The sequence below is a fragment of the Oncorhynchus mykiss genome, chromosome 14, assembly GCF_057628025.1.
Source record: "Oncorhynchus mykiss isolate SJ-2025 chromosome 14, ASM5762802v1, whole genome shotgun sequence".
Classification (NCBI taxonomy): Eukaryota; Metazoa; Chordata; class Actinopteri; order Salmoniformes; family Salmonidae; genus Oncorhynchus; species Oncorhynchus mykiss.
The window spans coordinates 19,389,252-19,412,366 of record NC_143035.1 but is presented as its reverse complement, the minus strand read 5'-3'; the positions used below and the strand labels follow the sequence as shown (position 1 = coordinate 19,412,366).

Below are 23,115 nucleotides of genomic sequence, written 5' to 3'. Positions count from 1 at the left end.
ATATGAATGCAGTACTAGGAATGACTTATGGGGATATTATGGTATTTTGGGAGAAACATATGTGCGCTACTGTGATCATGTACTGTATATATACTGTATGTACAGTCGTGGCCAAAAGTTTTGAGAATGACACAAATATACATTTTCACAAAGTCTGCTGCCTCAGTTTATATGATGGCAATTTGCATATACTCCATAATGTTATGAAGAGTGATCAGATGAATTGCAATTAATTGCAAAGTCCCTCTTTGCCATGCAAATGAACTGAATCCCCCAAAAACATTTCCACTGCATTTCAGCCCTGCCACAAAAGGACCAGCTGACATCATGTCAGTGATTCTCTCATTAACACATGTGTGTTAATGAGATCACTCTGTTATGCTGATTGAGTTCAAATAACAGACTGGAAGCTTAAAAAGGAGGGTGGTGCTTGGAATCATTGTTCTTCCTCATTCCATGGTTGCCTGCAAGGAAACACGTGCCGCCATCATTGCTTTGCACAAAAAGGGCTTCACAGGCAAGGATATTGCTGCCAGTAAGATTGCACCTAAATCAACCATTTATCGGATCATCAATAACTTCAAGGAGAGCAGTTCAATTGTTGTGAAGAAGGCTTCAAGGCGCCCAAGAAAGTCCAGCAAGCGCCAGGACCGTCTCCTAAAGTTGATTCAGCTGTGGGATCGGGGCACCACCAGTACAGAGCTTGGAATGACAGCAGGCTCAGGAATGACAGCAGGCAAGTGTGAGTGCATCTGCACGCACAGTGAGGCGAAGACTTTTGCAGGATGGCCTGGTGTCAAGAAGGGCAGCAAAGAAGCCACTTCTCTCAAGGAAAAACAACAGGGACAGACTGATATTCTGCAAAAGGTACAGGGATTGGACTGCTGAGGACTGGGGTAAAGTCATTTTCTCTGATGAATCCCCTTTCCGATTGTTTGGGGCATCCCGAAAAAATCTTGTCCAGAGAAGACAAGGTGAGCACTACCATCAGTCCTGTGTCATGCCAACAGTAAAGTATCCTGAGATCATTCATGTGTGGGGTTTCTTCTCAGCCAAGGGAGTGGGCTCACTGACAATTTTGCCTAAGAACACAGCCATGAATAAAGAATGGTACCAACACATCCTCCGAGAGCAACTTCTCCCAACCATCCAGGAACAATTTGGTGACGAACAATGCCTTTTCCAGCATGATGGAGCACCTTGCCATAAGGCAAAAGTGCTAACTAAGTGGCTCGGGGAACAAAACATCGATATTTTGTGTCCATGGCCAGGAAACTCCCCAGACTTTAATCCCATTGAGAACTTGTGGTCAATCCTTAAGAGGCGGGTGGACAAACAAAAACCCACAAATTCTGACAAACTCCAAGCATTGATTATGCAACAATAGGCTGCCATCAGTCAGGATGTGGCCCAGAAGTTAATTGACAGCATGCCAGGGCAGATTGCAGAGGTCTTGAAAAAGAAGGGTCAACACTGAAAAAATGGACTCATGTAATTTTCAATGAAAGCCTTTGACACTTATGAAATGCTTGTAATTATACTTAAGTATTCCATAGTAACATCTGACAAAAATATCTAAAGACACTGAAGCAGCAAACTTTGTGAAAATGTATATTTGTGTCATTCTCAAAACTTTTGGCCACGACTGTACACTACCGGTCAAAAGTTTAAGAACTCCTACTCATTCAAGGGGTTTTCTTTATTTTTACTACAATCATGTAGAAACCAAAAAAGTGTTAAATCAAAATATATTCAAATAGTCACCCTTTGCCTTGATGGCAGCTTTGCACACTCTTGGCCATTCTCTCAACCAGCTTCATGACGAATGCTTTTCCAACAGTCTTGATGTCACAATCGTCGTAATCACATTCGGACCAAGGCGCAGCGTGAAATCAGTTCGACATATTTTATTTGAAGTGAACTGCACAAAAAAACAATTAAGAGCAAACAATACTATGGAGCTATGGAGTGCTCACAGGCAACTACACATAAACAAGATCCCACAAAACACAGTGGGGAAATGGCTGCCTAAATATGATCCCCAATCAGAGACAACAATAAACAGCTGCCTCTGATTGGGAACCATACCAGGCCAACATAGAAATAAAACAACCTAGATTATCCACCATAGTCACACCCCGACCTAACCAAAATAGAGAATAAAAAGGCTCTCTGTGGTCAGGGCGTGACACTTGAAGGAGTTTCCACATATGCTTGTTGGCTGCTTTTCCTTCACTCTGCGGTCCGACTCATCCCAAACCATCTAAATTGTGTTGAGGTCGGGGGATTGTGGAGGTCAGGTCATCTGATGCAGCACTCCATCACTCTCCTTCTTGGTCAAATAGCCCTTACACTGCCTGGAGGTGTGTTGGGTCATTGTCCTATCAAAAAACAAATGATACCCCACTAAGCCCAAACCAGATGGGATGGCATATCGTTGCAGAATGCTGTGCTAGCCATGCTGGTTAAATGTGCCCTGAATTCTAAATAAATCACAGACAGTGTAAGCATCCCCACACCATCACACCTCCTCCTCCATGCTTTACGGTGGGAAATACACATGCGGAGACCATCCGTTCACCTACTTTTCGTCTCACAAAGAAAGACACGGGGCTCGACCAAAATTCTCCAATTTGGACTCTAGACCTAAGACCAAAGACAAATTTCCACCGGTCTAATATCCATTGCTCGTGTTTCTTGGCCCAAGCAAGTCTCTTCTTATTATCAGTGTCCTTTAGTAGTGGTTTCTTTGCAGCAAATCAACCATGAAGACCTCATTTCACACAGTCTCCTCTGAACAGTTGATGTTGAGATCTGTTACTTCTGTTACTTGAACTCTGTGAAGCATTGATTTGGGTTGCAATTTCTGAGGCTGGGAATTCTAATTAACTTATTCTCTGCAGCAGAGGTAACTCTGGGTCTTCCATTCCTGTGTCGGTCCTCACGACAGCCAGTTTCACCATAGCACTTGATGTTTTTGCGATTGCACTTGAAGAAACTTTCAAATATCTTGAAATGTTCCATATTGACTGACCTTCATGTCTTAATGTAATGATGTACTGTTGTTTTTCTTTGTTTATTTGAGCTGTTCTTGACATTATATGGACTTGGTCTTTAAATAGGGCTATCTTCTGTATACTCCCCCTACCTTGTCACAACACAACTGATTGGCTCAAATGCATTAAGAAGAAAATAAATTCCACAAATTAACTTTTAACAAGGCACACCTGTTAATTGAAATGCATTACACCTTATGAAGCTGGTTGAGAGAATGCCAAGAGTGTGCAAAGCTGTCATCAAGGCAAAGGATGGATATTTCAAGAAACTCAAATATAAAATATATTTTGATTTGTTGAACACTTTTTTGGTTACTACATGATTCCATGTGTCATTTCATAGTTTTGAAAAACCCTTGAATGAGTAGGTGTTCTAAAACTTTTGACCGGTAGTGTATGTATACAGTATGTCTTTTAAGGAGCCAAATATAGGTGTGAGGTATAGCTAAAGATATGATTGATTTGTCCTGGTGAATGTATACATATGCATAGTGCCTTCGGGAAGTATTGAGACACCATGACTTTTTCAACATTTTGTTAAGTTACAGCCTTGTTCTAAAATGTATTAAATAAAAAGCTACAAACAATTCCCCTATATAATGACAAAGTGAAAATAGGTTTTTAGAAATGTTTGCAAATGTATTAAAAATGTAAAACAGAAATAGCTTATTTACTTAAGTATTCAGACCCTTTGCTATGAGAGTCGAAATTGAGCTCAGGTGCATTTCCATTGATCATCCTTGAGTTGTTTCTACAACTTAATTGGAGTCCACCTGTGGTAAATTAAATTGATTGGACATGATACACACACTTGTCTATATAAGGTCCCACAGTTGACAGTACATGTGAGAGAAAAAAAACCAAGGCATGAGGTCGAAGGAATTGTCAGTAGAGCGCCGAGACAGTATTGTGTCGAGGCACAGATCTGGGAAGGGTACCAAAAAATGTCTGCAGCATTGAAGGTCTCCAAGAACACTGGCCTCCATCATTCTTAATTGGAAAAAGTTTGGAACCACCAAGACTCTTTGTTGAGCTGGCCACCCTGCCAAACTGAGAGCAATCGAGGGAGAAGGGCCTTGGTCAGGGAGGTGACCAAGAACTCAATGGTCACTCTGACAGGGCACTAGAGTTCCGCTGTGGAGATGGGAGAACCTTCCAGAAGGACAACCATCTTTACAGCACTCCATCAATCAGGCATTTATGGTAGAGTGGCCAGACGGAAGCCACTCCTCTGTAAAAGGCACATGACCGCCCACTTGGAGTTTGCCAAAAGGCCCCTAAAGGACTCTCAGACCATGAGAAATAAGATTCTCTCGTCTGATGAAACCAAGATTGAACTCTTTGTCCTGAATGCCAAGCGTCACATCCGGAGGAAACCTGGCACCATGTCTACTACGGTGAAGCATGATGGTTTCAGCATCATGCTGTGGGGATGTTTTTCAGAGTCAGGATCCAGGGAAAGATGAAAGGAGCAAAGTACAGTGAGATCCTTGATTGAAACCTGCTCCAGAGCACTCAGGACCTCACACTGGGGGAGAAGGTTCACCTTTCAACAAGACAACGACCCTAAGCACACAGTCAAGACAACGCAGGACTGGCTTCAGGACAAGTCTCTGAATGTCCTTGTGTGGCCCAGCCAGAGCCCAACTTGAACCCAACCGAACATCTCTGGGAAAGACCTGAAAATAGCTGTGCACCGACGCTCCCCATCCAACTTGACAGAGCTTGAGAGGATCTACAGAGAATGGGAGAAACTCCCCAAATATAGGTGCCAAGCTTGTAGCGTCATACTGAGTACTGAGTAAATGGTCTGAATAGTTACGTAAATTTGATATTAAAGTTTGTGCAAACATTTCTAAAAACCTGTTTTTGCTTTGTCATTATGTGGCATTGTGTTTAGATTGATGAGATGTTTTATTTTTTTAAGCCATTTTAGAATAAGGCTGTAACATAACAAAATGTGGAAAAAATCAAGAGGTCTGAATATTTTCTGAATGCACTGTATGTCAGATATGCTGCACTTGGTTTGGTTTGCAAGGCACAATGCAACCAATGGAGTTAACCTACAGGAGAGTATCTCTCCAGGAACGTGGTTGGAGTTAGAACCTACAGGAGAGTATCTCTCCAGGAATAAGGTTGGAGAGCCCTGGTCTAGCTCTGTATTCTAGAGGCTTTGAGTGAGAGATGAAAGCTTCACTGAGGTTGCATCGATGTCTGGCAATGACGTGTTCCTCTCGCATGTAAAGTTCAGAGAACATACACACACACAAGCATGTATGTACACATTTGTACACACACACACACACACACACACACACACACACACACACACACACACACACACACACACACACACACACACACACACACACACACACACACACACACACACGTTATCTTATGAGGTCAGCTGAAGAGCCCTTTTAGGTTCTAGATATAGCACCTTTTCTTCTAAGAGGGTAGCGCATGGCCGTGGCCATTTCTGCCAGTCAGGTGAAGCTGAACACTGATGGGCCCAGGCATGGATGTTAACCTAAAAAATAATGATTGAAGATAGTTGATTACCATGGCCTGCTCCATAGGGATGACCAGCTGACTGTGGATCTGACGGAGACTGTTGGCGTGGCCCTTCAGAGAGGTCTGGAGGGGCCCTTTGGGCTAAGGACACACACATAGACAGAGGTTCAGACACACATACAAAGAGGTAATAATCATTATTAATTTGGGGGGTGCTAATATTTGTCCTGTTACACACTTGTGGGTGTTCCTTGTACAAATGTGTCACAGAAATGTGTTTATTGCATATCCAAACTGCCCCTGAGACACCTGCAGAGAGTGGGGTCACTACCAGGGTCACCATTGTCCAGAGTCCCTAGACATACATTCATGTACAGAATGTATACATTTACAAATATTTAGAGCAATGTGCAATCTGTGTAAAACTCTATAGTACACAGGCCTACACACAGCAAACCACTTAGTATAAGAGACTGCCTTAATCAATGAATGTAATTCAGCATAAAAACTACATATTGAACCCATAGAATTACATGTAGAATCAAGTCATTTAAATTATCTATATACGGGTGAACCATTCTCAGTGTCCACCGTGTGTGTGCTCTCAATGCCAACAGAACATGGGGCACCAGGACAGATGGGCACCAGATGAATACTAGGGGGGGACAGGGAGGGGCACATATCACCCCACAGAAGACCACTTTAAACTGGCTCCACTGCCTCCGAGCCCATGGCAAGTGGTGGAGGACCCAGAGTTGGCCCAACATTTTGGGCCATGAATGGGGAGCTTGTGTGAGCTTCCAACCCTTAAAGGCAAGGCAGAACATTAAAAAGTGATTTCAGAGACTGCTTAAGTGTGTGTGTGTGTGTGTGTGTGTGTGTGTCGATAGCAAACCGCCGCAAGGTTATGCAGTTGATGAAGACACGCGGAGCTTTCACATAGTTTTAGATCTGAACTCCCATTCCATTGTCTCCCTGTCTTGGATCGTGGTGTAAATAAAGCCTCAATCTACTAGTACACTGAGAAAACATTGTGTGGTTGGTTGGAGCCGTGTTGTTTTTTCAGTATGAGGTTTTTATTGGACGGTTGGTCATATGTTGTTCTCACCATAAGGTCCGTCTGTGCCTCAAGCTCATTGGCGTATGACAATAAGTCCACCAGAGTCACCCCTTTGTTGACCTGCAAATGAACATAAATAGGATTATAATGTATTATGATGGTGCTATAATGCATTATAAGACTTGTCATAAGACTTGTCATCTTATAATAACAGTTGTGCAACTGTGCACATAGAGACATAACAACAGTAACCTTTATAAGCCTTATAATATCACACTATAAAGTCTCATAGAGGCTTATAACAAGTCATAAAACATTATAGTTGTCGGTTTTAAGTAAAGAGTTATACAAGCTGCAATAAGAGGCCATAAGACGATCATGTTCCATAGAAAACTTCATGTTCTCCCACATTCAACAGATTCTGATAGAGAAGACGTACAGTTGAAGTCAGAAGTTTACATACACTTAGGTTGGAGTCATTCAAACTCGTTTTTCAACCAATCCACAAATTTCTTGTTAACAAACTATAGTTTTGGCAAGTCGGTTAGGACATCTACTTTGTTCATGACACAAGTAATTTTTCCAACAATTGTTTACAGACAGATTATTTCACTTATAATTCACTGTATTACAATTCCAGTGGGTCAAAAGTTTACATACACTGAGTTGACTGTGCCTTTAAACAGCTTGGAAAATGCCAGAAAATTATGTCATGGCTTTAGAAGCTTCTGATAGGCTAATTTACATCATTTGAGTCAATTGGAGGTGTACCTGTGGATGTATTTCAAGGACTACCTTTAAACTCAGTGCCTCTTTGCTTGACATCATGGGAAAATCAAAAGAAATCAACAAAGACCTCTGGAAAAAAAATTGTAGACCTCCACAAGTCTGGTTCATCCTTGGGAGCAATTTCCAAACGCCTGAAGGTACCACGTTCATCTGTACAAACAATAGTACGCAAGTATAAACACCATGGGATCACTCAGCCGTCATACTACTCAGGAAGGAGAAGCGTTCTGTCTCCTAGAGATGAAGTACTTTGGTGTGAAAAGTGCAAATCAATCCCAGAACAAAAGCAAAGGACCTTGTGAAGATGCTGGAGGAAACAGGTACAAAAGTATCTATATCCACAGTAAAACGAGTCCTATATCGACATAACCTGAAAGGCCGCTCAGCAAGGAAGAAGCCACTGCTCCAAAACCGCCATAAAAAAAGCCAGACCAAGGTTTGCAACTGCACATGGGGACAAAGATCGTACGTTTTGGAGAAATGTCCTCTGGTCTGATGAAACAAAAATAGAACTGTTTGTCCATAATGACCATCGTTATTTTTGGAGGAAAAAAGGGGGAGGCTTGCAAGCCGAAGAACACCATCCCAACCGTGAAGCACGGGGGTGTCAGCATCATGTTGTGGGGGTGCTTTGTTGCAGGAGGGACTGGTGCACTTCACAAAATAGATGGCATCAGGAGGATGGAAAATTATGTGGATTATATTGAAGCAATATCTCAAGACATCAGTCAGGAAGTTGGGTCCTCCATATGGACAATGACCCCAAGCATACTTCCAAAGTTGTGACAAAATGGCTTAAGGACAACAAAGTCAAGGTATTGGAGTGGCCATCACAAAGCCCTGGCCTCAAACTTATAGAAATTTGAGGCAGAACTGAAAAAGCGTATGCGAGCAAGGAGGGCTACAAACCTGACTCAGTTACACCAGCTCTGTCAGGAGGAATGGGCCAAAATTCACCCAACTTATTGTGTGAAGATTATGGAAGGCTACCCAAAACGTTTGAGCCAAAGTCAAACAATTTAAAGGCAATGCTACCAAATACTAATTGAGTGTAGGTACACTTCTGAGCCACTGGGAATGTGATGAAAGAAATCTTCCGTATTGACTGACCTTTTCATTTCAAAGTAATGATTGACTGTCTTTTCTCTTGGGTGATTTGAGATGTTCTTGCCATAATATGGTCTTGGGCTTTTACCAAATAGGGCTATCTTCTGTATACCCACTACCTTGTCACAAGACAACTGATTGGCTCAAACGCATTAAGAATAAAATAATTTCCACAAATTAACTTTTAACAAGGCACACCTGTTTAATTGAAATGCATTCCAAGTGACTACCTATTGAAGTGGGTTGAGAGAATGCCAAGAGTGTGCAAATCTGTTATCAAGGCAAAAGGTGGCTATTTGAAGAATCTCAAATATATTTTGATTTGTTTAACACTTTTCTGGTTACTATATGATTCCATATGTGTTATTTCATATATTATTCTAAAATAATAATAAAATAGTAAAAATAAAGAAAAACCCTTGAATGAGTAGGTGTTCCAAAACTTTTGACCGGTAGTGTATACCCTAGGAAAACCCTTGGAAGACTTCATAAAGACCTCAGGAAGACCCCAGGAAGACCCCGGGAAGACCTCGGTAGGACCCCGGAAAGAAATCAGGAAAACCCCAGGAAGTACTCAGGAAGACTCTGGTTAGCCATAACAGAAGCATATCCTAAATCCATCGTGGTATCTCATCTTTGAAATTAAACTATCTTTAGTGATGTGTCATACAAGTATACTAGTGTGTCTTTTGAAGGTATATCTGAAAAGTCTACAGTGGCTTGAGATGAGGGAGAGGAAGCCAAAGTAGGCTATTAAGACGAAAGAGAGAAGAGGAGAGAGACAAGGACACTTTGGACTATTGAGATAAGGAGAGGAGGACACTTTAAACTATTGAGATAAGGAGAGGAGGACACTTTAAACTATTGAGATAAGGAGAGGAGTGGAGTAGAGGAAGTCACTTTAAACTATAGAAATTAACGATAGGTGACCAGGGGAGAAAGTATTTTTAGATTGAGATTTCCCCTCAATGCCAGTACTCTACCTCCGCCAGATATGCTGCATAGTTGATCTCCGCGATGCCAGTCTCAGAGAAGTCAATGAGGCTCTGTTTCCCCTCAGACTCCAGCAGGACGATACCTCTCAGGTCAATCTTCACACTGTCAAACATCTTCGCCACTTCCTTGGTGTACTGGAAACACAAGGAGAATTGTCAGCTACATCGATAAAGATAAGCAATAGCTATGAATGTGGTATATATTGGTAACAAATGTGGGTTTATGAAGCCCGTATGTCAATTTTACACATTCAAACATCCTCACCACCACCTTGTTGTACTGGAAACAGAAAGGGAGCCTAGTTACATTTCATATGTAATGGATGGGTTACGAATGTGTTATGAATTCCTTATGTAGGTACCCTTCAAGTTACAGGCGCAAATCTGTTTGTTTACACCAATCTTCATTGCACATGGTTGTTACAAGAGACAAAATGTGTGTTTGCATTTGTGCAAATGGTTTGTTTTCCAACACTATTTTAGTAGCCTCGACTTTAGTAGCCTCTACTTTAGTAGACTCGACTTTAGTAGCCTCTACTTTAGTAGCCTTGACTTTAGTAGCCTCTACTTTAGTAGCCTCTACTTTAGTAGCCTTGACTTTAGTAGCCTCTACTTTAGTAGCCTCTACTTTAGTAGCCTCGACTTTAGTAGCCTCTACTTTAGTAGCCTCGACTTTAGTAGCCTCGACTTTAGTAGCCTCTACTTTAGTAGCCTCTACTTTAGTAGTCTCGACTTTAGTAGCCTCGACTTTAGTAGCCTCGACTTTAGTAGCCTCGACTTTAGTAGACTCGACTTTAGTAGCCTTGACTTTAGTAGCCTCTACTTTAGTAGCCTCGACTTTAGTAGCCTCGACTTTAGTAGCCTCTACTTTAGTAGCCTCGACTTTAGTAGGCTCGACTTTAGTAGCCTCTACTTTAGTAGCCTTGACTTTAGTAGCCTCTACTTTAGTAGCCTCGACTTTAGTACCCTCGACTTTAGTAGCCTCTACTTTAGTAGCCTCGACTTTAGTAGCCTCGACTTTAGTAGCCTCGACTTTAGTAGCCTCGACTTTAGTAGCCTCGACTTTAGTAGCCTCTACTTTAGTAGCCTCTACTTTAGTCCTCGACTTTAGTAGCCTCGACTTTAGTAGCCTCTACTTTAGTAGCCTCTACTTTAGTAGCCTCTACTTTAGTAGCCTCTACTTTAGTAGCCTCGACTTTAGTAGCCTCTACTTTAGTACCCTCGACTTTAGTAGCCTCGACTTTAGTAGCCTCTACTTTAGTAGGCTCTACTTTAGTAGCCTCTACTTTAGTAGCCTCTACTTTAGTAGCCTCGACTTTAGTAGTCTCGACTTTAGTAGCCTCTACTTTAGTAGCCTCTACTTTAGTAGGCTCGACTTTAGTAGCCTCGACTTTAGTAGCCTCGACTTTAGTAGGCTCGACTTTAGTAGCCTCGACCTCGGTGTTGAGGTCTGGTACCGCGAGAGTCCAGAACATAGAAATAGAATTCTATGGTCAAGACTATTTTAGTAGCCTCTACTTTAGTAGCCTCTACTTTAGTAGCCTCGACCTCGGTGTTGAGGTCTGGTACCGCGAGAGTCCAGAACATAGAAATAGAATTCTATGGTCAAGACTATTTTAGAGAGCCTAGAACAAAATGGTGATCAAAACAAAGTTGTTTACTTGGTCATTCAGCGTTAAGTAAACAGATGGGTTTGTTACTTATTTCCTTAGTGGTGGTGTGGGGTGGAGCGGTACGATAGACCAGGGACAGGGTAGGCCCCTCTTAATTCAAAGAGGGTCTTCCTGCTTCCTAGGTAACCCCATTCATTGATACAAAGTACAGATTAAGATGGCCTGTTTTCTTTCCATTGTCTTCTACACACTCATATAGCTCGAGCTAAAACAACAAATCCTCACTAGCTAAGAGCCACATTGAAAAACAATAGATAAACTGTAGAACAAAATAAATAACACATGTCAATAACATAAACCTTTTTGTATTTATTCTATATAAAAAAACTCCTAATTTGTGTAACCTAGCTAAATTTATGCTAGCCAGCTCTATCCATCCCTAACCCTAACCTAGCCTAATTTATGCTAGACAGCTCTATCCATCCCTAACCCTAACCTAGCCTAATTTATGCTAGCCAGCTCTATCCATCCCTAACCTAGCCTAATTTATGCTAGCCAGCTCTATCCATCCCTAACCCTAACCTAGCCTAATTTATGCTAGCCAGCTCTATCCATCCCTAACCCTAACCTAGCCTAATTTATGCTAGCCAGCTCTATCCATCCTTTTTTACTATTCAATAAAAGAGGCGAGCTAATCTTGCCAGGAGGCTGGCTAATGCTAAAGTTCACTGGCCTGCTTTTTGTTTTGGCAAGAACGCCTTTTGTTAGCTAATGCTCATGAATCTGAGTGTGGAAATGCAGTGTTAGCTAAACACTTGATTTAACTTGACCGGTGTGAAGTATAGGCATAGTTGACACTTTTGGGACTATTCCACTGGTTACATTGTTTTAGGCAAGTAAAATCAAACACATCTCAATTACTTGAAAAAAATGGTCTGATTCGGTGTGGGTGTGATTACAGTAACTACAGCGTATTATATCCATGTGCTACCATGTGCAGGTATGCAGAACACAGTAAGTATCCTACAGTGAGTGAGTGCACACCGCACAATGCATGTGAATACTGACCAGGCTGGAGTTTAGCAAGGTTGTGACATTGAAGACTTTGTCCAGGCGCATGGCAGAGTAGAGACTTCTGTTATTTTTGCAATTACTGAGAGAGAGAGAAATGTCAATATTATCACTTCCATTCCTTTCAATTCCTTGGTTAGTTAGCTCTCTCTGCTGCCACCCAGTGAATAAAGTTGTAACTCTATTCAGCTCTGTATCGCTGCCTTCCGGTCATTTTATAAGCAGTGTTCTCTCAAATCACTTTTAGAAAGCTTATCCAACACAAAGTATTAAGTCAGCATGCATGACTCATATTTCCCATTTAGGTCCATTGTTTGTAGTTACATAACTGAACACATTCAATGGTCACGTGGGAGAGTGAAGTAAGGGTAAAGGAATGGTCATGTCTGTACACACTATGTCATGGCTAACTCCCTGACTAGGCAGTGGCTGAGGCGACAAGTGGTTATAAGGAAACACGTGGTTTTAGGAAATAAGGAAACATAACGTGATGGTCTTAGAACAAAGCTTTGCTGCCTGTTCTAATCGAGAGATGATGAAAGTTGATGAAATCTGAGGCATAAAAGATCACTAAGCAATTCACGTATCCCTCTCCCTAGTTTCAATCCTTTACATCATGTATTATAAGCAATGTCGGATGGAATGTGAGGAGGTAGAATATTGACACAGACATTAGCCTGTGACATTTATTTAAATCAAACGCTGCCACAAAACAGGAATATCTAGAGTTATGACATAGTTCTATCCATAAGTAATCAAGTTCAATTCTAAACTCAGCAAAAAAAGAAACGTTCCTTTTTCAGGACCCTGTCTTTCAAAGATAATTCATAAAAATTCAAATAACTTCACAGATCTTCATTGTAAAGGGTTAAAACACTGTTTCCCATGCTTGTTCAATGAACGATAAAACAATTATGAACATGCACCTGTGGAATGGACACTAACAGCTTAGGCAATTAAGGTCACAGTTATGGTCACAGTTCTGAAAACTTAGGACACTAAAGAGGCCTTTCTACTGACTCCGAAAAACACCAAAAGAAAGATGCCCAGGGTCCCTGCTCATCTGCGTGAATGTGCCTTAGGCATGCTGCAAGGAGGCATGAGGACTGCAGATGTGGCCAGGGCAATACATTGCAATGTCCGTACTGTGAGATGCCTAAGACAGCGCTACAGGGAGACAGGGCGGACAGCTAATTGTTATCGCAGTGGCAGACCACGTGTAACAACACCTGCACAGGATCGGTACATCCGAACATCACACCTGCGGGACAGGTACAGGATGGCAACAACAACTGCCCGAATTACACCAGGAACCACAATCCCTCGATCAGTGCTCAGACTGTCCGCAATAAGCTGAGAGAGGCTAGACTGAGGGCTTGTAGGCCTGTTGTAAGGCAGGTCCTCACCAGACATCACCGGCAACAACGGCGCTTATGGGCACAAACCCACCGTCGCTGGACCAGACAGGACTGGCAAAAAGTGCTCGTCACTGACGAGTCGCGGTTTTGTCTTACTAAGGGTGATGGTCGGATTCGCATTTATTGGAATGATCGTTACACAGAGGCCTGTACTCTGGAGCGGGATCGATTTGGAGGTGGAGGGTCTGTCATGGTCTGGGGCGGTGTGTCATAGCATCATTGGACTGAGCTTGTTGTCATTGCAGGCAATCTCAACGCTGTGTACCCTTCCAGCAGGGTCATCCTGACATCCCTCCAGCATGACAATGCCACGAGCCATGCTCGTTCATTGCTTGATTTCCTGCAAGACAGGAATGTCAGTGTTCTGTCAAGAGCCTGGATCTCAATCCCATTGAGCACGTCTAGGACCTGTTGGATCGGAGGGTGAGGGCTAGGGCCATTCCCCCCAAAATGTCCAGGAACTTGCAGGTGCCTTGGTGGAAGAGTGGGGTGACCTCTCACAGCAAGAAATTGTAAATCTGGTGCAGTCCATGAGGAGGAGATGCACTGCAGTATTTAATGCAGCTGGTGGCCACACCAGATTTACCACACCAGATCCCCCTTTGTTCAGGGACACATTATTCCATATCTGTTAGTCACATGTCTGTGGAACTTGTTCAGCTTATGTCTCAGTTGTTGAATCTTGTTATGTTCATACAAATATTTACACATGTTAAGTTTGCTGAAAATAAACGCAGTTTACAGTGAGAGGACGTTTCTTTTTTTGCTGAGTTTATATAGACGAGCCAGTCTATGTAAAACATAGGCCATCATTAAAATACACAGAAATGAATCCCCAGTAGTAAGTGCTACATCCATACAGTATTACCTGTAGAAATTCTCCACTGTTAGATCCAGGTCTGAGTCGTTGTACATATACCCTGGGATGAAGTTCCTCCACTCAGGGTTCACCAGGTGAGGAGTGTCCAAAACCTTCGACACAAATGACCAGTAAGACCATCATATAGTTCTAGACCACGATTATACAGTAAGACCATCATACAGTTCTAGACCATGATTATACAGTAAGACCATCATATAGTTCTAGACCATGATTATACAGTAAGACCATCATATAGTTCTAGACCATGATTGTACAGTAAGACCATCATATAGTTCTAGACCATGATTGTACAGTAAGACCATCATAGTGTTCTAGACCATGATTATACAGTAAGACCATCATACATTTCTAGACCATGATTATACAGTAAGACCATCATACAGTTCTAGACCATGATTATACAGTAAGGCCATCATACAGTTCTAGACCATGATTATACAGTAAGACCATCATACAGTTCTAGACCATGATTGTACAGTAAGACCATCACACAGTTCTAGACCATGATTATACAGTAAGACCATCATACAGTTCTAGACCATGATTATAGAGAAGGACCACATACAATACCTAAACATTGTCACCTTAAGAGTTATCACATCATAACTTGCCTTGAAGAGCTCCTTGGTGTGGAAGGGTTCACAGACCAGCTTCTCCACGTTGCCTCCGACCAGGAAGGTGGCGGTCACCACTCCCATCAGTATCCAAGAAAAGAGGAAGCTGAAACCCACACCGCTGTGGAGACACACATAGATAGAGCATTCAATCAATCAATCTACAGACTCACACTCTTAGTGCTCTATATACTGCAGAAAGTGTAGGCAGACAGAGAGACAGAATAGATAGATAGACAGACATAGTAGATAGATAGACAGAGACACAACCAGACAAACAGATACCCAGCCAGCCAGCCAGAGAGACAGCCGGCCAGTTGGCCAGAAATACTTACGCCATGAGAAGGGTGCCGCCGGTGTTGGAGACACAGCCCCGTGTGGTGGGGGAGGCGTGCTTGTCATATCCCATGGTGCCACACAGTATGGCCAGGAAGTTGAAGGCCAGGATGAGAACCACCATGCAGCAGAGGCCAGTACAGCAAATCCACCTGTAGAGGAACCCTGGAGTCAGTACACCAGTACACCATAACAAGTAACAACCAACCACTACGTTAGGATAAGATGCCATAACAAGCAACAACCAACCATTATGTCAGGATAAGATGCCATAACAAGTAACAACCAACCACCTCATTAGGATAAGGTGCCATAACAAGTAACAACAAATCACTACATTAGGATAAGGTGCTGTAACAAGTAGCAACCAACCAGGAGTTCTTCCGGCGCCGACAGAGATGGCCGTCTCGCTTCGCGTTCCTAGGAAACTATGCAGTACGTGTTATTTATTACATTGGTTACCCCCAGGTTATCTTAGGTTTTATTACATACAGTCGGGAGGAACTACTGGATATAAGAGCAACGTCAACTCACCATCATTACGACCAGGAATGCTAATTTCCCGAAGCGGATCCTGTGTTTTGCCCACCACTCGGGACAATGGATCGGATCTCAGCCGGCGAACCAATACAACGACACCGAAAAAGTGGCAGACGAAGCGGTCTTCTGGTCAGGCTCCGGAGACGGGCACATCGCGCACCGCTTCCGAGCATACTACTCGCCAATGTCCAGTCTCTTGACAACAAGGTTGATGAAATCCGAGCAAGGGTAGCATTCCAGAGACATCAGAGACTGTAACGTTCTTTGCTTCACGGAAACATGGCTCACTCGAGACACGCTATCGGAGTCGGTACAGCCAGCTGGTTTCTTCACGCATCGCGCCGACAGAAACAAACATCTTTCTGGTAAGAAGAGGGGCGGGGGGGTATGCCTTATGATTAACGAGACGTGGTGTGATCATAACAACATACAGGAACTCAAGTCCTTCTGTTCACCTGACGTAGAATTCCTCACTTAGATTCTAATCACAGCCGCATATATTCCCCCCCAAGCAGACACATCGATGGCCCTGAACAAACTTTATTTGACTCTATGTAAACTGGAAACCACATATCCTGAGGCTGCATAAATTGTAGCTGGGGATTTTAACAAGGCTAATCTGAAAACAAGACTCCCTAAATTCTATCAGCATATCGATTGTGCTACCAGGGCTGGAAAAACCCTGGATCATTGTTATTCTAACTTCCGCGACACATATAAGGCCCTCCCCCGCCCTCCTTTCGGAAAAGCTGACCACGACTCCATTTTGTTGCTCCCTGCCTATAGACAGAGACTAAAAAAGGAAGCTCCCGCTTTCAGGTCTGTTCAACGCTGGTCCGACCAATCTGATTCCACGCTTCAAGATTGCTTCGATCACGTGTATTGGGATATGTTCCGTATTGCGTCAAACAACAACATTGACGAATGCGCTGATTAGGTGAGTGAGTTCATTAGCAAGTGCATTGGCGATGTTGTACGCACAGCAACTATTAAAACATTCCCCAACCAGAAACCGTGGATTGATGGCAGCATTCGTGCGAAACTGAAAGCGCGAACCACTGCTTTTAACCAGGGCAAGGTGACCGGAAACATGAACATGACCGAATACAAACAGTGTAGCTATTCCCTTCGCAAGGCAATCAAACAAGCTAAACGTCAGTATAGAGACAAAGTAGAGTTGCAATTCAACGGCTCAGACACAAGAGGAATGTGGCAGGGTCTACAGTCAAGCACGGATTACAAAAAGAAAACCAGCCCCGTCGCGGACCAGGATGTCTTGCTCCCAGACAGACTAAACAACCTGCTCGCTTTGAGGACAATAGAGTGCCACTGACATGGCCCGCTACCCAAAACCTGCGGACTTTCCTTCACTGAAGCCGACGTGAGTAAAACATTTAAACGTGTTAACCCTCGCAAGGCTGCAGGCCCAGACGGTATCCCCAGCCGCGTCCTCAGAGCATGCGCTGGTGTGTTAATGGACATATTCAATCAATCCTTATCCCAGTCTGCTGTTCCCACATGCTTCAAGAGGGCCACCATTGTTCCTGTTCTCAAGAAAGCTAAGGTAACTGAGCTAAACGACTACTGCCCCGTAGCACTCACTTCCGTCATCATGAAGTGCTTTGAGAGACTAGTCAAAGACCATATCACCTCCACCCTACCTGACACCCTAGACCCACTCCAATTTGCTTACCGCCCCAATAGGTCCACAGACGACGCAATCGCAACCACACTGCCCTAACCCATCTGGACAAGAGGAATACCTATGTGAGAATGCTGTTCATCGACTACAGCTCAGCATTTAACACCATAGTACCCTCCAAACTCGTCATCAAGCTCGAGACCCTGGGACTGGACCCCGCCCTGTGCAACTGGGTACTGGACTTCCTGACGGGCCGCCTCCAGGTGGTGAGGGTAGGAAACAACATCTCCACCTCGCTGATCCCCACAAGGGTGCGTTCTGAGCCCTCTCATGTACTCCCTGTTCACCCACGACTGCGTGGCCATGCACGCCTCCAAGTTTGCAGACAACACTAGTCGTAGGCTTGATTACCAAAAACGACGAGACGGCCTACAGGGAGGAGGTGAGGGCCCTCGGAGTGTGGTGTCAGGAGAATAACCTCACACTTAACTTCAACAAAACGAAGGAGATGATCGTGGACTTCAGGAAACAGCAGAGGGTGCACCCCCCTATCCACATCGACAGGACAATAGTGGAGAGGGTAGAAAGTTTTAAGTTCCTCGGCGTACACATCACGGACAAACTGAATTGGTCCACTCACACAGACAGCGTGGTGAAGAAGGCGCAGCAGCGCATCTTCAACCTTAGGAGGCTGAAGAAATTCGGCTTGTCACCAAAAGCACTCACAAACTATTACAGATGCACAATCGAGAGCATCCTGTTGGACTGTATCACCGCCTGGTACGGCAACTGCTCCACCCACAACCGTAAGGCTCTCCAGAGGGTAGTGAGGTCTGCACAACGCATCACCTGGGGCAAACTACCTGCCCTCCAGGACACCTACACCAGACGATGTCACAGGAAGGCCATAAAGATCATCAAGGACAACAACCACCCGAGCCACTGCCTGTTCACCCCACTATCATTCAGAAGGCGAGGTCAGTACAGGTGCATCAAAGCAGGGACCGAGAGACTGAAAAACAGCTTCTATCTCAAGGCCATCAGACTGTTAAACAGCCACCACTAACATTGAGTGGCTGCTGCCATACATGTAAAAAATGTATCACTAGCCACTTTAAACAATGACACTTAATATAATGTTTACATACCCTACATGACTCATCTCATATGTACTGTATGTACTGTACTCGATACCATCTACTGCATCTTGCCTATGCCGTTCTGTACCATCACTCATCCATATATCTTTATGTACATATTCTTCATCCCTTTACACTTGTGTGTATAAGGTAGCTGTTGTGAAATTGTTAGGTTAGATTACTCGTTGGTTATTACTAGAGGTCGACCGATTAATCGGAATGGCCGATTAATTAGGACCGATTTCAAGTTTTCATAACAATAGGAAATCGGTGTTTTTGGGTGCCGATTTGCCGATTTAAAAAAATAATTTAACTAGGCAAGTCAGTTAAGAACACATTCTTATTTTCAATGACTGCCTTGGAACGGTGGGTTAACTGCCTTGTTCAGGGGCAAAATGGCAGATGTTCACCATGTCAGCTCAGGGGATCCAAACTTGCAACCTTACAGTTAACTAGTCCAACGCAATCACGACCTGCCTCTCTCTCGTTGCACTCCACAAGGAGTTACGCAAATGCAGTAAACCAAAGTAAGTTGCTAGCTAGCATTAAACTTATCTTATAAAAAACAATCAATCATAATCACAAGTTAACTACACATGGTTGATGATATTACTAGATATTATCTAGCGTGTCCTGAGTTGCATATAAATTTGAATGAGCATACAAGCATACAAGTATCTGACTGAGCGGTGGTAGGCAGAAGCAGGCGTGTAAACATTAATTCAAACAGCACTTTTGTGCGTTTTGCCAGCAGCTCTTCGTTGTGCATCAAGATTGCGCTGTTTATGACTTCAAGCCTATCAACTCCCGAGATGAGGCTGGTGTAACCGAAGTGAAATGGCTAACTAGTTAGCGCGCGCTAATAGCGTTTCAAACGTCACTCGCTCTGAGCCTTCTAGTAGTTGTTCCCCTTGCTCTGCATGGGTAACGTTGCTTCGATGGTGGCTGTTGTTGATGTGTTCCTGGTTCGAGCCCAGGGAGGAGCGAGGAGAGGGACGGAAGCTATACTGTTACACCTGGCAATACTAAAGTGCCTATAAGAACATTCAATAGTCAAAGGTTAATGAAATACAAATGGTATAGAGGGAAATAGTCCTATAATTCCTATAACAACGACAACCTAAAACTTCTTACCTGGGAATATTGAAGACTCATGTTAAAAGGAACCACCAGCTTTCATAGGTTCTCATGTTCTGAGCAAGGAACTGAAATGTTAGCTTTCTTACATAGCACATATTGCACTTTTACTTTCTTCTCCAACACTTTGTTTTTGCATTATTTAAACCAAATTGAACATGTTTCATTATTTACTTGAGGCTAAATTGATTTTATTGATGTATTATATTAAGTTAAAATAAGTGTTCATTCAGTATTGTTGTAATTGTCATTATCACAAATATATGTTTTTTTTTAAATCGGCCGATTAATCGGTATCGGGGTTTTTGGGCCTCCAATAATCGGTATCGGCATTGAAAAATCATAATCGGTCGACCTCCAGTTGTTAAGGCATTGTCGGAACTAGAAGCACAAGCATTTCGCTACACTCGCATTAACATCTGCTAACCATGTGTATGGGACAAATCAAATTGGATTTGATAACAAGTAACAACCAACCACTACATTTGGATAAGACGCCATAACAAGTAACAACCAACCACTACATTAGGATAAGATGCCATAACAACTAACAACAAACACTACATTAGGATAAGATGCCATAACAACTAACAACCAACACTACATTTGGATAAGACACCATAACAACCAACCACTACATTAGGATAAGATGCCATAACAAGTAACAACCAAACACTACATTAGGATAAGATGCCATGACAAGTAACAACCAAACACTACATTAGGATAAGATGCCATGACAAGTAACAACCAAACACTACATTAGGGTAAGATGCCATGACAAGTAACAACCAACCACTACATTAGGATAAGGTATACTGTATACTGTACACTTCTGGCCCCTCTTTGCACACTGTGTTAACTAACCTCCAGATGAGCTTCAATGCCATACAACTCTCCTTCCGTGGCCTCCAACTGCTCTTAAACGCAGGTAAAACTAAATGCATGCTATTCAACCGATCCCTTCCCGCACCTGCTCGCCCGTCCAGCATCACTACTCTGGACGGAATACGTGGACAACTACAAATACCTAGGTGTCTGGTTAGACTGTAAACTCGCCTTCCAGACTCACATTAAGCATCTCCAATCCAAAATTAAATCTAGAATTGGCTTCCTATATCGCAACTAAGCATCCTTCAAACATGCTGCCAAACATACCCTCGTAAAACTGACCATCCTACCGATCCTCGACTTCGGTGATGTCATCTATAAAATAGCCTCCAACACTCTACTCAACAAACTGGATGCAGTCTATCACAGTGCCATCCTTTTTGTCACCAAAGCACCATACACTACCCTCCATTGCGACCTGTACGCTCTCGTTGGTTGGCCCTCGCTTCATACTCGTCGCCAAACCCACTGGCTACAGGTTATCTACAAGTCTCTGCTAGGTAAAGCCCCGCCTTATCTCAGCTCACTGGTCACCATAGCAGCACCCACTGGTAGCACGCGCTCCAGCAGGTATATCTCACTGGTCACCCCCAAAGCCAATTCCTCCTTTAGTCATCTTTCCTTACCGTTCTCTGCTGCCAATGACTGGAACAAACTGCAAAAATCTCTGAAGCTGGAGACTCATATCTCCCTCACTAGCTTTAAGCACCAGCTGTCAGAGCAGCTCACAGATCACTGCACCTGTACATAGCCCATCTGTAAACAGCCCATCTATCTACCTATCTCATCCCCACACAGTATTTATTTATTTATCTTGCTCCTTTGCACCCCAGTATCTCTACTTGCATTCATCTTCTGCACATCTACCATTCCAGTGTGTAATTGCTTTATTGTAATTACTTCGCCATCATGGCCTATTTATTGCCTTAACTCCCATATCTTACCTCATTTGCACTCACTGTACATAGATTTTTTGTTTTCTTTTGTTCTACTGTATTATTGACTGTATGTTTTGTTTATTCCATGTGTAACTCTTTGTTGTTGTATGTGTCGAATTGCTATGCTTTATCTTGGCCAGGTCGCAGTTGCAAATGAGAACTTGTTCTCAACTAGTCTACCTGGTTAAATAATGGTGAAATAAAAAAATAAAATAAAAGGTGCTATAACAAGTAACAACCAACCACTACATTAGGCTAAAACGCCATAATGATGGAGACTAGAGCAGGTCTGTCTCAGGGCTCAATCAAATGTACTGTGTAATAATCACAGCTGGAGGGCAATACAGGGGGCCATGTATGCAGGGTCAGGTCCAGGGTACACCTAAAGGCTTACTGACTGAATATACTCTTTATTATTTATTACATTATGTCACAGTGACCTGTGCTGATGAAATAACTCCAGATGATATTCATTAACAGATTGTACTATTTACGTCAATCTACCACAGACCAGGCAGGTGAAGACATTTATTTATTCTAAACCCTGAGCACATCATGGGCCTTGGTCAAAAGTAGTACACTATATAGGGAATAGGGTGCCATTTAATACACACAGTTTGTGAATAGGGCCCCAGTTCCTGATTGTACCTGTAGAAGTCTATCTGATCGATCTCAGGGTAAGAGTCTTCTATCTTGGACTGTGTGTGAATGATGAAGTTGGTGAAGTTGGCCAGAGAGCTGTGTACAGGGAACACCTTGGAGAAGCTGCTGATGTTGGTGCTGATGACGTCCAACATGCCCCGGGCTCCTGGGAGGGAGAGAGTGGATATATTCAAGGGCATTAGTGAAATAATGGAGTAATACAACGTTATATTTTGGGGTACAACAGTTCAGGTGTAGGTCAATATTTGGAATATGGCCATTGATCTTATTTGGGTGTATAAGACATTACCTTCAATGAGTATTCATACCATATTGAACATGACTGACTTGGCAATGCAAAGTTGAACACTCAAAATTATATAACCCTTCATTTAGTGTCTTTTGAAACTTTTTGGGGAGCATTAAGTGAGGTTAAAGAGATGCCACTCACCCTCGACTACGTCCCTCATCTGGTCACTCACCATGCCTGGAGTGTCATTGAATGAGGAGAAGCCCTGTTTGGAGAAGGAAATACAAAGGCAACATTGATGATACAGTATCACAAATAACAAAGAAAACCTCACAACTTATACAGTACATCAAGTTTATACAACATTTCTAGACTCACCTTTTGAATGATATCGCTGAGGTCCGTTTTCAGCACCTGATTCACACTTTCCAGCTGATTGTTCACATCAGGTAACTGCAACACATCACATACAACATA

The 23,115-nt window shown here is 43.0% G+C and overlaps 1 protein-coding gene across 24 annotated transcripts in view; it reads right to left on the bottom strand.

Moving 5' to 3' along the window:
- The window catches only part of LOC110488945 (prominin-1-A), a 113,770-nt gene that overhangs the window by 10,984 nt on the left and 79,671 nt on the right, over positions 1 to 23,115 (bottom strand). For all 24 annotated transcript variants that reach the window (XM_036943092.2, XM_036943093.2, XM_036943094.2 and 21 more), the window contains 10 exons: positions 23,017 to 23,091; positions 22,840 to 22,903; positions 22,395 to 22,554; positions 15,459 to 15,611; positions 15,121 to 15,244; positions 14,495 to 14,598; positions 12,206 to 12,290; positions 9,513 to 9,659; positions 6,682 to 6,753; positions 5,622 to 5,714 (listed from right to left, as the gene is read on the bottom strand). In XM_036943092.2, coding sequence (XP_036798987.1) covers positions 5,622 to 5,714; positions 6,682 to 6,753; positions 9,513 to 9,659; positions 12,206 to 12,290; positions 14,495 to 14,598; positions 15,121 to 15,244; positions 15,459 to 15,611; positions 22,395 to 22,554; positions 22,840 to 22,903; positions 23,017 to 23,091 — 1,077 coding nt within the window. The remainder of the gene's footprint in view (positions 1 to 5,621; positions 5,715 to 6,681; positions 6,754 to 9,512; positions 9,660 to 12,205; positions 12,291 to 14,494; positions 14,599 to 15,120; positions 15,245 to 15,458; positions 15,612 to 22,394; positions 22,555 to 22,839; positions 22,904 to 23,016; positions 23,092 to 23,115) is intronic.